This window comes from Choloepus didactylus, chromosome 1 (genome assembly GCF_015220235.1).
Source record: "Choloepus didactylus isolate mChoDid1 chromosome 1, mChoDid1.pri, whole genome shotgun sequence".
Lineage (NCBI taxonomy): Eukaryota > Metazoa > Chordata > Mammalia > Pilosa > Megalonychidae > Choloepus > Choloepus didactylus.
The window spans coordinates 88102408-88117135 of record NC_051307.1 but is presented as its reverse complement, the minus strand read 5'-3'; the positions used below and the strand labels follow the sequence as shown (position 1 = coordinate 88117135).

At 40.2% G+C, this 14728-nt stretch overlaps 1 protein-coding gene across 1 annotated transcript in view; it reads right to left on the bottom strand.

The window, feature by feature from the left end:
* The window catches only part of FBXO40 (F-box protein 40), a 31881-nt gene extending 18278 nt beyond the window's left edge, over positions 1-13603 (bottom strand). Inside the window, exons 1-2 of the mRNA XM_037836497.1 lie at positions 13557-13603; positions 10754-12667 (exon numbers count right to left, since the gene is read on the bottom strand). Coding sequence (XP_037692425.1) covers positions 10754-12667; positions 13557-13559 — 1917 coding nt within the window. The 5' untranslated portion in view covers positions 13560-13603. The remainder of the gene's footprint in view (positions 1-10753; positions 12668-13556) is intronic.
* Between the last annotated feature and the right edge of the window lie 1125 nt (positions 13604-14728).

Genomic DNA, 14728 nt, shown 5'->3' with positions numbered 1-14728 from the left:
AGGAGAGGCTAGGCCTCCCTGTAATTGTGCCTAAGAGCCTCCTCCTGAATGCCTCTTTGTTGCTCAGATGTGGCCCTCTCTCTCTAGCTTAGCCAACTTGAAAGGTGAAATCACTGCCCTCCCCTCTACGTGGAATCAGACACCCAGGGGAGTGAATCTCCCTGGCAACGTGGAATATGACTCCTGGGGAAGAATGTAGTCCTGGCATCGTGGGACGGAGAACATCTTCTTGACCAAAAGGGGGATGTGAAAGGAAATGAAATAAGCTTCAGTGGCAGAGAGATTCCAAAAGGAGCCGAGAGGTCACTCTGGTGGGCACTCTTATGCACACTTTAGACAACCCTTTTTAGGTTGTAAAGAATTGGGGTAGCTGGTGGTGGATACCTGAAACTATCAAACTACAACCCAGAACCCATGAATCTCGAAGACAGTTGTATAAAAATGTAGCTTGTGAGGGGTGACAATGGGATTGGGAAAGCCATAAGGACCACACTCCACTTTGTCTAGTTTATGGATGGATGAGTAGAAAAATAGGGGAAGGAAACAAACAGGCAAAGGTACCCAGTGTTCTTTTTTACTTCAATTGCTCTTTTTCACTGTAATTATTATTCTTGTTATTTTTTTGTGTGTGCTAATGAAGGTGTCAGGGATTGATTTGATGAATGTACAACTATATAATGGTACTGTGAACAATCGAAAGTGCGATTTGTTTTGTATGACTGCGTGGTATGTGAATATATCTCAATAAAATGAAGATTAAAAAAAAAAAAAAAAGAACTCCAGTGATCCAGTAAATACCCACACTGAATGGGTGGGGCAACACCTCCATGGAAACAATCCAATGAAAGGTCTTGCCCATAGTTGACTGAGTCACATCTCCATGGAAACACTGAACCTATAGGTTCCAACCTAATCAACACTAATACATCTGCCTCCACAAAGCTGAATCAAAGAACATGGCATTTTGGAGGACATAATACGTCCAAACCGGTGCACATACTAAGGTAAGATGTTGATAATAGGGGAAATGGTGTGGGATGTAGGGGACTTTTCCACTATCTTTGCAATTTTTCTGGAAATGTAAAAGTATAGTTTTTATTTACAATTTTTTAATTAAAATATTTTTTATTAAAAAAATAAACACTGCAAGTGGAGCAGAAGATAGAGCCTGGGTGCCTCTAGACATTATTGGAAATCTGAACATCTGAATCAAACCAGCAATTTCCTACCCCTGAATTTCTAGCTATGTGAAAAAAAAATTAATTCCTATTTTTAAGTTCCTGTTAGTTGTGCTTTCTGTTACTTGTGGCAAAGCACATACCCAGTTGAAATGGCAGTATAAATACTTAAAGAATGACTGGCTGGCTGGTTGGCTGGCTGGCTGGCTGGCTGGATGGATGGTTGGAAGGCAATAAGAATAGCCTAGCACTATACCTGGCACATAGCAGGAGCTCCCATAGGTGAGAAGAGTAAGGGGGAGAAAAGCAAACAGGGAAACTGGTAGAGACAGCTAGTTGTCTTCCCCATCATCCTTTCCTCTTGGTATCAGGATCTTGGTTTTTTAACTGAATACCTTGCAGCTTAGAAAAAAATATCATATCCCAGCCCTTCTTGAAGTTCAGCCATGTGATTAAGTTCTGTACTTTGTAATGTACATAGAAGTATTGTAAGGGACTTCTAAGTATCCTGCTTAAAGGGAGCTAGCGTAGTTAAGACAGGTTCCTTTTGCCTCTTTTCTCCTCTTCCTAGCCTGCAGTTGATGGCTGGAGAATGGAGGTCATACACTGGGATAGCGAGGCAGAAGTTGAGAGCCTGGGCCCCTGATGACACAATGAAGCCTCTATCCAAGGGATGATGCTAGCCCTTGAATGCCTCCTCCAAATGTCTGACTGATGGAGGAACTTAAATCTATTTTATTTAAGCCACTGTTATATTCTTTTTTCAGTATGTGTAACCAAACCCAATCCGCACTAATAAGGGAGCCAATGCCTAACAAAGAAAGTACATTAGTAGGTACTGCATGCAGCCCAGTGGCTAAGAGCCCTGGATCTGGAATCAGACAAACTTGGATTTGAAGCCTGGCTCCGCCACTGACTGTCTACTTGACCTTGCTTAATTAGGTTACTTTACTCTGCTTTCTCATCTGTAAATGGCAGTAATCATATTAAGACCCTCCACACTGAGTAATTGTAAGAATTAAGCATAACAATAGATACAGACCAGTGCATTGTAAAAGGTAAATTTCAGATCTTTACTTTCCAGTTCTCCACATCCTGAGTTTCCGTCCTCAGTCCCCAAGTCTCCTCTTCTTCCTGTTTCTGTCTCTTCCCATTTCTTCTGCCTCCTTTCCTACCTTTCCGTCCTCTTTATTTTCTCCTCTACATCCTGTTCTCCTTCTCTTGTCTTCCTATTCCTTTTCTCTTTCTCTTCCCTTCTCTTCTCTTTCTACCCTTTTCCCCTGAGCAATCTAGTTAACTCAACCCTCAGCCAGCCCTGAAATCTCTATCTCCAGCTAGTACCTCATTCTCAGAATTCCAACAGCTACCATAAGCAACTGGACCACACAGCCCTTCAAACTTGTCACAGTCCACTCTGTATTAGTTATCTATTGCTGTGTAATAAACTACTCCAAAACTTGTTGGCTTCAACAACACTGTGAATGTAATTGACAGTACTGAATTATATATTTGAATGTGGTCATGAGAAATTTTAGGTTGTATATTACATTATCAGATTAAATTAAAAAAAAAAAAAGCAACAATCATAGGACTGTACAATACAAACAGTGAACCCTAATGTAAACCATGGACTATACAATTATAAAAATGTTCTTTCATCAATTGTAAGAAATATACCACACCAAGGCAAAGTGTTAATAATACAATGGTATATGGGAACTCTGAATTTTGTGCTTGACTTTTCTGTAAACCTACAATTTTTCTAAGTAATAATAATAAAAAAAAAACTCTGTTGGCTTAAAAAAAAAAAAAAAGATCAGTCGGCCATAGATCTGAGGGTCTATCTCCGAATTCTCAATTCAATTCCATTGATCTATACGTCTATCTTTGTGCCAGTACCATGCTGTTTTGACAACTGTGGCTTTATAATAAGCTTCAAAGTCAGGGAGTGTAAGTCCTCCCACTTCGTTTTTCTTTTTTAAAGTGTCTTGAGCAATTCGAGGCATCTTCCCTTTCCAAATAAATTTGATAACTAGCTTTTCCAAGTCTGCAAAGTAGGTTGTTGGAATTTTGATTGGGATTGCATTGAATCTGTAGATGAGTTTGGGTAGAATTGACATCTCAATGACATTTAGCCTTCCTATCCATGAACATGGAATATTTTTCCATCTTTTAAGGTCCCCTTCTATTTCTTTTAGTAGAGTTGTGTAGTTTTCTTTGTATAGGTCTTTTACATCTTTGGTTAAGTTTATTCCTAGGTATTTGATTTTTTTAGTTGCTATTGAAAATGGTATCTTTTTCTTGAGTGTCTCTTCAGTTTGTTCATTTCTAGCATATAGAAACATGACTGACTTATGTGCATTCATCTTGTATCCCGCTAATTTGCTAAATTTGTTTATCAGCTCTAGTAGCTGTATCGTTGATTTCTCAGGGTTTTCCAGATATAAGATCATATCATCTACAAACAATGACAGTTTTACTTCTTCTTTTCCAATTTGGATGCCTTTTATTTCTTTGTCTTGCCGGATTGCCCTGGCTAGCACTTCCAGCACAATGTTGAATAACAGTGGTGACAGCGGGCATCCTTGTCTTGTTCCTGATCTTAGAGGGAAGGCTTTCAGTCTCTCACAATTGAGTACTATGCTGGCTGTGGGTTTTTCATATATGCTTTTTATCATATTGAGCAAGTTTCCTTCAATTCCTACCTTTTGAAGTGTTTTTATCAAAAACGGATGTTGGATTTTGTCAAATGCTTTTTCAGCATCTATTGAGATGATCAATTGATTTTTCCCTTTCAAATTTTTAATGTGTTGTAATACATTGATTGATTTTCTTATGTTGAACCATCCTTGCATGCCTGGAATGAACCCCACTTGGTCATGGTGTATGATTTTTTAATGTGTCTTTGGATTCAATTTGCAAGTATTTTGTTGAGAATTTTTGCATCTATATTCATTAGGGAGATTGGCCGGTAGTTTTCCTTTTTTGTAGCATCTTTGCCTGGTTTTGGTATTAGATTGATGTTAGCTTCATAAAATGAATCAGGTAGTGTTCCATTTTCTTCAATGTTTTGAAAGAGTTTGAGTAAGATTGGTGTCAGTTCTTTCTGGAAAGTTTGGTAGAATTCCCCTGTGAAGCCATCTGGCCCTGGGCATTTATTTGTGGGAAGATTTTTGATGACTGATTGGATCTCTTTGCTTGTGATGGGTTGATTGAGGTCTTCTGTTTCTTCTCTGGTCAGTCTAGGTTGTTCATATGTTTCCAGGAAATTGTCCATTTCCTCTACATTATCCAGTTTGTTGCCGTACAGTTGTTCATAGTATCCTCTTATAATTTTTTTAATTTCTTGAGGATCTGCAGTTATGTCAACTTTTTCATTCATTATTTTGTTTATATGGGTCTTCTCTCTTTTTGGTTTTGTCAGTCTAGCTAGGGGCTTGTCAATCTTGTTGATCTTCTCAAAGAACCAACTTCTGGTGATATTTATCCTCTCTATTGTTTTTTTGTTCTCTATGTCATTTATTTCTGCTTTAATCCTTGTTATTTCTTTTCTTCTACTTGGTTTAGGATTGGTTTGCTGTTCATTTTCTAGCTTCTTCAGTTGATCCATTAGTTCTTTGATTTTGGCTCTTTCTTCCTTTTTAATATATGCATTTAGTGCTATAAATTTCCCCCTTAGCACTGCTTTTGCTGCATCCCGTAGGTTTTGGTATGTTGTGTTCTCATTTTCATTCGTCTCTATATATTTAGCAATTTCTCTTGCTATTTCTTCTTTAACCCACTGATTGTTTAGGAGTGCGTTGTTTAACCTCCAGGTATTTGTGAATTTTCTAAGTCTCTGATGGTTATTGACTTCTAATTGTATTCCATTGTGGTCAGAGAATGTGCTTTGAATAATTTCAAACTTTTTAAATTTATTGAGGCTTGTTTTATGTCCCAGCATATGGTGTATTCTGGAGAAAGTTCTGTGAGCACTAGAAAAGTATGTGTATCCTGGTGATTTAGGATGTAATGTCCTGTATACGTCTGTTAAATCTAATTCATTTATCAGATTGTTTAGGTTTTCAATTTCCTTATTGGTCTTCTGTCTGGTTGATCTATCTATAGGAGAGAGTGATGTGTTGAAGTCTCCCACAATTATTGTGGAAACATCAATTGCTTCCTTTAGTTTTGCCAGTGTTTCTCTCATGTATTTTGTGGCACCTTGATTGGGTGCATAGACATTTACGATTGTTATTTCTTCTTGTTGAATTGCCCCTTTTATTAGTATGTAGTGGCCTTCTTTGTCTCTCAAAACATCCCTGCATTTAAAGTCTATTTTATCTGAGATTAATATTGCTACACTTGCTTTCTTTTGGCTGTAGCTTGCATGAAATATTTTTTTCCATCCTTTCACTTTCAGTTTCTTTGTGTCCCTGTGTCTAAAATGAGTCTCTTGTCTGCAACATATTGATGGTTCATTTTTTTTGATCCATTCTCAGTATCTATATCTTTTAATTGGAGAGTTTAATCCATTTACATTCAACGTTATAACCATGAAGGCATTTCTTGAATCAGCCATCTTATCCTTTGGTTTACGTTTGTCATATTTTCCCCCCTCTCTATTAATATCCTTAATTGTACCCATACCGAATCTCTTTAGTACTGAACCTTTCTCCAAGCCTCTCTGTCCTTTCTTTGTTTCTCTGTCTGTAGGGCTCCCTTTAGTATCTCCAGTAGGGCAGGTCTCTTGTTAGCAAATTCTCTCAGCATTTGTTTGTCTGTGAAAAATTTAAGCTCTCCCTTAAATTTGAAGGAGAGCTTTGCTGGATAAAGTATTCTTGGCTGGAAATTTTTCTCACTCAGAATTTTAAATATATCGTGCCACTGCCTTCTTGCCTCCATGGTGGCTGCTGCGTAGTCACTACTTAGTCTTACGCTGTTTCCTTTGTATGTGGTGAATTGCTTTTCTCTTGCTGCTTTCAGAACTTGCTCCTTCTCTTCTGTGTTTGACAGTGTGATCAGAATATGTCTCGGAGTGGATTTATTTGGATTTATTCTATTTGGAGTTCACTGAGCATTTATGATTTGTGTATTTATGTTGTTTAGAAGATTTGGGAAGTTTTCCCCAACAATTTCTTTGAAGACTCTTCCTAGACCTTTACCCTTTTCTTCCCCTTCTGGAACACCAATGAGTCTTATATTAGGACGTTTTATATTATCTATCATATCCCTGAGGTCCGTTTTGATTTTTTCCATTTTTTCCCCATTCTTTCTTTTATGCTTTCATTTTCCATTCTGTCATCTTCCAGGTCACTGATTTGTTGATCAGCTTCCTCTAGTCTTGTACTATGAGTGTCCAGAATCTTTTTAATTTGGTCAACAGTTTCTTTAATTTCCATAAGATCATCTATTTTTTTATTTAGTCTTGCAATGTCTTCTTTATGCTCTTCTAGGGTCTTCTTGATATCCTTTGTATCCCGTACTATGGTCTCATTGTTCATCTTTAGTTCTTTGAGTAGCTGCTTTAGGTGCTGTGTCTCTTCTGAGCTTTAGATTTGGGTGCTTGGGCTTGGGTTATCCATATCGTCTGGTTTTTTCATATGCTTTATAATTTTCTGTTGTTTTTGGCCTCTTGGCATTTGCTGAACTTGATAGGGTTCTTTTAGGATTTGCAGACCAATTGAAGTCCTTATCTCTAATATCTCAGATCTACAGCTTCGTGGAGTACACTTTCTCTAACTAACCAGCAGGTGGTGTCCACGAGCCACCTGTTCTCCACAAGCCAGTTCTCCCCTGCTTAGCCTTTTTGGTGAGTGGGGGAGTGAGTCTTGTGGGGTCCAATTGGTGTACCAAGCTTGCGTGTGTAGTTGGCATTGCCTGCCCTGTATATGGGGCGTGTTTCTGGGCAGTCAGGGAGGGGGGGTGGCTCTAACAATCAAATCTCCCTGGTGATCCTGGAGTTTTAAAGCTGCTGCAATAGTTTAATCCTTCAGTTCAGTCCTGCCACAGTTTGTCTCTGCCACTGACCCACAAGTCCTTGGTATTGGCATATGGCTCCTGAGACTTGCAAGTGGGCCCCTCTTCCAGCCTGTGCACCCCTTGGTCCTCTGTTGAGGGATGACTGTGCTATGTCACAGGTGAGTATCGTCCCCCCAGGGCAGTTCTGGGCTGCTGGGCTGTGTAGGGAGGCTTCCAGTCTGCTGAAATGATGGCTGAATGGGGCTTTGTTAATTCACACTGCTCCACCTTACCAACTCTGGGACAATCAGCTGAGGTTGCAGGGAAGGCTAATGTCCACACCCAGTTTTGTGGTGTGTGCCTGTTACTTGAAGCACTTCTGTCACACTGGGTTGTTTGGGGCAGCTCTGGGCTATGGGGCTGGCGACGGGCAGGAGTGTTTCCTGTCCACCACGATGATGGCTGTGAGCGGACACCCCCCTTTTCTTGGGAAATTGTGGTGTTTAGTGAATTTTCTCAGCCACTGGATTATTGCCTTTTGTCTCAGAGCTCTCTTAGTTCTACTCTTGTCTTGACCTGCGCAAATTGGAAGTCTTTGAAGCTTTCTGTATTGGGCTTCTTAGAGTAATTGTTTTAGAAAAAGAAAAAAGGATTAAAAATAAAAAAAAAAAAAGGGCCCTCCTCAGAGATCTAATGGGTTATTGAAATTCTAAGAGAGAAAGCAATTAGGGCCATTAAGGAAAGGTCCACAGGGCAGAGAGATCAGCTTTTCTTCGGGATTTGCATATGAGCCTCAGGGCCTGAGCTCTGCCCTTCCCCTTTCTATGTTCACCAAGACTCCAAAAATCCTCCGCTTTTATTTTGGAGTTTTTCGTGTTGTTTTTATCTATGCCTGTTTCCTCTCTGCTGGGCTGGCTGCTCTCAGATTCTCTGGTGTCTGGTCTCAGTCTATCTATGGTTGGAGTTTGGATCAGTAGAATGAGTTTCTGATAAGGGCTGCCACTGCAGTTCTCCCTTCTCCTTCCCGGAGCTGACAGCCCCTCCTCCCACGGGACTGAGCCTGGCAGGGAGGGGGTGTGGGTCCCCTTGCCACAAAAACTTACAGATTTCGCTCATCTCAGCAGTTCGACGTTTTCATGAGTGTTGTATGAAGTATGCCCAAAGTCAGATTGTTCTGTGGTGTCCAGTCCACGCAGTTCCTGGCTTTCTACCTACTTTTCTGGAGAAGTAACTAAAAACAGATTTTTTTTCTTATTCCTTTGTTTGGATAAGATTTATTAATTTTCTTGGGGTATGGTAGGAACATGTTGGAAGCAAAGCAGTTATTTTAGGTATTTGTTTTTCTTATTCCTTTGTTTTGTTTTGTTTGAAGTGTGGTTTTTTAAATTGTTGTTGGTTTTAATTTTTTGATAAAGTTAAAAAAGAAATTAGATTATTTGATTTTGATTTTACAGCAGAAGATATCAGGGAGTTCTAGACTGTAAGATTTCTGAGCGCAGGGTCTTAGTCTCATTCATCTGTATTCCTAACAGATGGTTGGGTGGCACTCAGTTTATTTTACACAAGGATACAGGCATGGATACATCAGGAGATTCCCATAATTTTTTTTAAGCAGACTGCTCAGAGACTAAATTATAGAAAATATTCAAGGTGTTTTATACATAACTAATAAAAATAGGTGCAAATATACTTTCTGCATGATTTTTCTGTAAACCTACAACTGCTCTGATAAACACACACACACACACACTAAACTAATGGTGCCAAGGACCCACCTCAGAATTTCCGTAGTAGGGCCCAGACTGTATGTGAAAGAAAGAAAGAGAGGAAAAGAAAAGGAAAAGGAAATGAAAAGGAAAGAGAAAAAAACTCCATGAATGATTTTTACATGTGGCTTGAGAACAAATGATGAGGCAGATTTAGGAACCCATAGACTTAAATCAAAGGAATACATTGTTAACCTCGGAATTTCAGTCACAGTGAAACCTTCCAAATTTTCATCTAGTTCTCCAATCACAATATCTTAGCACTGAAATATAATCTCCCTCCTCCTATATCCAAATTCTGACACTGTACCTACATATCTAGACTAAGTCTTGTGTGATCCTGATAAAACCCCATTTCTACTTTTGATTGTAACACTTATATCTGCAAGCCTTCCCTGTCTCAGTAATGGTAACTTCATTCCTCCAGTTATTTAGGCCAAAACTCTTGGAATGATTTTTTTTTTTTTTACATATTTGGTGAATTATAATTCATTGCACACATTTAAAATGCACAATTTAATAAATTTTCATGTGCACATCTGTAAAGCTATTGCCACAAATAAAATAATACACATAACCATGACCTCAAAAGTTTCCCCATGCACCTTTATAATTCATTCCAACCATCACAAGGCAACCATTGATCTGCTTTCTGTCACATAAATTATACCACATTTTCTAGAATATTATATAAATGGAATCATATAGTATGTATTCTTTAAAAAAAAATGAAAAAACAAATGCAAATAACTTCCCAAGGCCAGTAGGTAAATACTCACATATTGGGAAGCAATTCAAAGTAAGATTGTGGAATTATTGGCCTAAATGAACATCATAAATTTATAGTTCAGATCACCAACATATGTATTATGTGAAAGGATGCCAAGGGTACCTTGGGCACTATAAATCACGTGTCTCTCTTCTGAATGGTACAAACTGATAAAAAAATAAAATAAGGATAAGCAAGCATGACCCAACTGGGGAAGAGGAACAAGGTTTTTCTGAAGAAACTATTTATACAGGAAAGTTTTTGAAAAAAATCAAATAAGCATTTGAACCAGAGGAAATCAGTGGACCAAATTCATTTAGAATTTCAAAATGCTTTTATCAAAAGCCAAAACTGTTATAAAAAAACTAGTTGACAGGGCACTGAGAAGATTTTTTTGGTATACTGTATCAGTCAGGGTCCAGGCGGGAAAGAGATGGCACACTCAAATTGGGTAATTTGGAAAGAATTTTTAAAAAGGAGTGATTTACAATTGTGTGGGCAGGAAAGCCACAAGATATATTTAGGTACCTTGAGATAGTAACAGTCGAGAAGGTTACCGCCCTGGTCCTGAAAGGGAAGTAGAAGGAGGTGAGTACCGAACCCAGAATGAGAATTGTGTAGAGAACCACCTGATAGCCACCTTCAGTGGAAGGACGTAGCCAGTTCACAGTATTACCTACAGTAGGGAGGAAGCCAGAAGACTAGTTATATCAGCCTCATTCATCTCCCATTAGATTAGCTCCCATTAGATTAGCTGAAGGGTGAGGAAACCCATCGATGCAGTCCATAGAGATCAGCCTCCTGGGAGTCAGACCAGGGTGGAGAAGGTAGGCAATGGATGGTGTGAGTAAGCAGAAGATATTCAGGACATACACATAACACATAAACAGGTACTACCATCTGTAATGCCATTTGTATGTTTAAAGTCTGTTTATATTATTTATGTATGAGTTTATATGCCCTACTAAACTGACCTCCTTGAAAGCAGGGATCATATCTTATGCCCAATGACTAGCCCAGTAATAAGTACAATACCTGGTAAATAGAAGGCTTTTAAATATTTGTTGAACAAATGAATAAGTGAATTATTGTTTACTTGCCTCTCTTTGGACTCTCCAGGAGGTGCCTCCATGGGAATACGTCTTCTTCCATTGCAGGAGGACCATCCCTCTTTCTTGTAACAAAGTGGCACAGATATTCCTCATCAGCACAGACACCTGTGAAAGCTGGGACAGGCTGATGCTGTCCAAGAACCCAGCAATGTACTGCAAAACTTCCAGGGGCAGGCTGGTTAGAGAATTTTTACTTTTTCCTCCACAGCCTGAGGGATGATTGTTCTTCGTTCCCTCACTCAGCTCAGGAGCCACCTCTGGCTTGATGGCAAAGGTCTTGAGCTCCTGACTATAGATCACTTTTGCCTTTTGCCCTGGGGGACGAAAATGGTTTTGAATAAATGTACATCCCAAGTAGGCTAAGGGGCATCGCTGCTGAAACCAGCCGTTGAGACATGACTGAATATCTGTGTGGACATTCTTGAAGTGTAAGGGGAATTCATCCCTCCTGAAGAATTTGCTGCAAGTGAAAGTGAAGGCAGAGCTACTCTTGTTGTGTCTCCTGGTCACACACTCGCTGTAGAGCTCCACATGGAGCCCCCTGGGGCTGGCAGCAGTTATCAGGTCAGCCAGCACAGTCCCAGAGGGAAAATATTCTGGCTCAAAGTTATATGTCTGTGTGGCAAAATCCATGAACAGCCCATCGATGCTCCTGGATTCAGAGATGACATGACCTTTGAGTTCTCTTTCCAAAGCACACTGAAGGGTGGTCTTGATGAGATCTGATTTGGGCAATTCCTCCACAGCGATGCCCAAATCTGAAGTATCTATTGCTTTGTGTTCACTTGGCCTACAATTCAACATGGCATCTCCAATTCGAGCCCGCTTTCCACAGTAGCTCACAGGTACTTTGAAGGTGTAAACAGTCTTAACTTCCTGAGCCTCGAGGTTGCCATAAACAAAGTCTTTCTCTTTAGGTGTGCAAGCAGGCATCTGACCAAAGTGAATAAGCATCCGCCCATTGTGCACCAGATACATATTATAGTCCTTTACATCCACAGCTGTTTTTAATCTTTCTAGAACACCATCCTGCCAGGGGGCAAGCCCTGTTGTTTCCATAATTGTGTGAAAGTCCTGCTGTTGCTGGTTTTCCTGTGGTTCTTTCCCTTTGGCATCTCCCTCTCCTTCCACCACATTATTGATGCTGGAAATCTGTTCTCTCCCTGGGTCATCCCTGCTCTTGCCCTCAGAGCTCGCTGATGAATTTGTTAAAGCACAGGCTGTGTGCTCTTTGCTGAACATATTTTCCCACTTGCCAAATTTGACCAGGTCCATCCCTTCTTTGGTTTTGGCTAATGTCTCTCGTTCTTCTTGACTCAACTCTGGCATCTCTCCCTTAGTCACTGACAGAGAGCAATGTGGTGCCAAACTGGCGTCAGCTCCACCCACAGCTCCTCCCATTTCCTCCCAAGTGGCTTCACCATTCATAGCCAGTTCCTCCTCAGTGGTCTCTCTGGTTTCAGGGAAAAGTTCTACCATTTTCAAGGATCTGAAAAGGACCTTCTGGTCCTGGAGGGCCAGGGCAGTGTCCAAACACTCTTCACTGGGTGCCTCTTTCATTATATTTTCATAAAGGGTTGTTTTAGACTCCACGTTTGGCCAGCGGTTCCACTCCATGGAGCAGCAGACCACACTGGCGGGGCACACCTGCAGGTGCTTGGCCAGCTTGTGGCGGGACATGGAAAGTGGGCAGCCATATTCGGAGTTGAGGCACGGAACCTGCTCTAAAGGGCAGAGGAGCTCATGCTCTGCCTCTTTGCACATGTGGAAGGTAGCGCCGCAGAGCAAATGGCAGTTTATCACCAGGCAGGAGACGTCGGGCTCCACGGGGATGTGGCAGTGGCGATTGAAGCATCCCTCACAGTGCTTGTGTTGCCCAGGTGCAGGCCTGCGTGCCCTACCCTGGAGGCCAAGGGTAAGGGAAAAAAGAGAAAACAAATGGATGCTGGAAGAGAAGCTCTGCGTGTGGGACAGACTGTTTTAATTGACTTATTTCCTGTTTAAACATGCTTATTGTAGGAACCTTTGAAAATACAGAAAATCATGGAGGAGAAAGCAAAAATCACATAACCTCACAACTCCAAAATAACAGCTATCAACAATCTTTACTTTCCAATCCTTTATTCTATGTATACTCATTTACAATTTACAATGGGAAAAAAATGAATGTAATGGACTACAATGTTGACAATTGTTATTTTTGAGCTCTGCGTGTGGGGGATTTATACTACATACTTAAGACTATGAATACAATTTTGCCTTCTGTTTGTTAACTTGCTGTTGTGATATGAGACTAGACTGTTTTAGTAGTTATTCTTTGCCAACTTTCTTCTGAATAGCAGTGTAACATTCCAGAATATGGGTATGCTGTCATTCATTTATCCACCCACTACCAGGGCGGTGTGTTGGGAGGAGAGAGGTCAGGTCTGGTGCTGCTTGCAGTTGCATCTCCAGCACCTGGCACAGGGCTGGACCACTGTAGGACTCAATGATTTTTCTGAATGAAAGAATTGTTGGCCATTTATATTGCTACTGGCTTTTTTTTTTTTTTTTTGCTATTTTTTTATGTTACACTAAAAATCTTTGATCATAAATCTTTCTCAGCTCTCTGCTTTGCCCTACTCCACTTCAATTTCTTTCAGGTTCTGTTCCAGCATCTCTGGTTTGGCTAAAAGGCAAAGAATATCATCAGACAATAAGGACAAATCTGCCAGCTGATTGGGCTACAGGCTAAATGAAGCCAGGCCTGGAGTTCTGAAAGGTGAAGATCCCGTAAGCACCTGGTACTTACCATAGCTTCCGAATTTCTTCTTGCTTCTTAAGTCTAGGGGAAAATATGAAAATGCGAGTATGAATTATTCATAAGAAAAATGTTGTGGCTATCTATATTAACAGAAGTCCAAAAGTCTTCAGTACTCTCTCATTTAATTCCTTCCAACATACTGGAGGTGTCATTGCCTCCATTTTAGAGTTAATGTAACTGAAGCTTGGAGAATTAAAGTAAATTGTCCAAGATCACATGGCTGCTAAGTGATAGAATTGGGTATCAAGACCAGGGTATGCTGTCCCTTGCTCTTTTCACTGACACACATTGCCCTCTGATGGGGCACTTTACTAATCATGGGATGTGTAGCTTTTTTTCCCCCCTGCTTCCTGTTACTTTTCTCCATTGTCTACTGACAATTATCTAGGCATTCAGTACTGTCCCATCTGGACCAAGTTACCCTTTAGCCTTCTCTCCCACTGGGGATTCGGGTCCACTCACAGGTCAATCTGACATCCAGCTTGGTCTTGGGCAGTGTACAGATGTCTGTCATCTGCCATTCTCCTGGGTATATTCAGTTGTATCATGGCTAGAGCTGGGGTCAAAACTCCAGTTGCTCCACAAGCAGACTGCATGGGGACTCTGGCAAGCAGATGAGAAGATACCCTGCCTTCAGGGGAGTGCAGCTACTTGGCTCTGGTCAGTTCAGCCTATGTGGGAATTGCTGTCAGATCTGATTTTTCCAGACAAACTGGGGAGGCAGATTTTTGTGAGTGTTTTATAGTGTAGTGGTTAGGAACCAGACTGCCTGGATTTCAACCCTGGTACTACATGTCAGTAGCTGTGAGACTTTGGGAAAGTTATTTAACCTCTTTGTGCATCTGTAAAGAAAGGGTAATAAAAGTTCCTATCTCATAGTGTTGTTGTGAACATTGTTGTGAATTAATGTACACTCTTATAACAGTGCTTATCTCACAGGAAGTGAGCTATAAATGCTTGCTATTATAAAATAATTTTTTTTACATTTCATTGTAATGCAAAATATTTTATTCATAATACATCAGAATAAAAATCCTCTGATTTTTAAATGTTTACAAATAATTTAACTTAAAAAAAACTATTTAGGCTAAGAAAAACATGTATGCAGGCTAGAGAGGATCTGTAGGTTGCCAGTTTATAATACCTGGTCTAGAGAATTT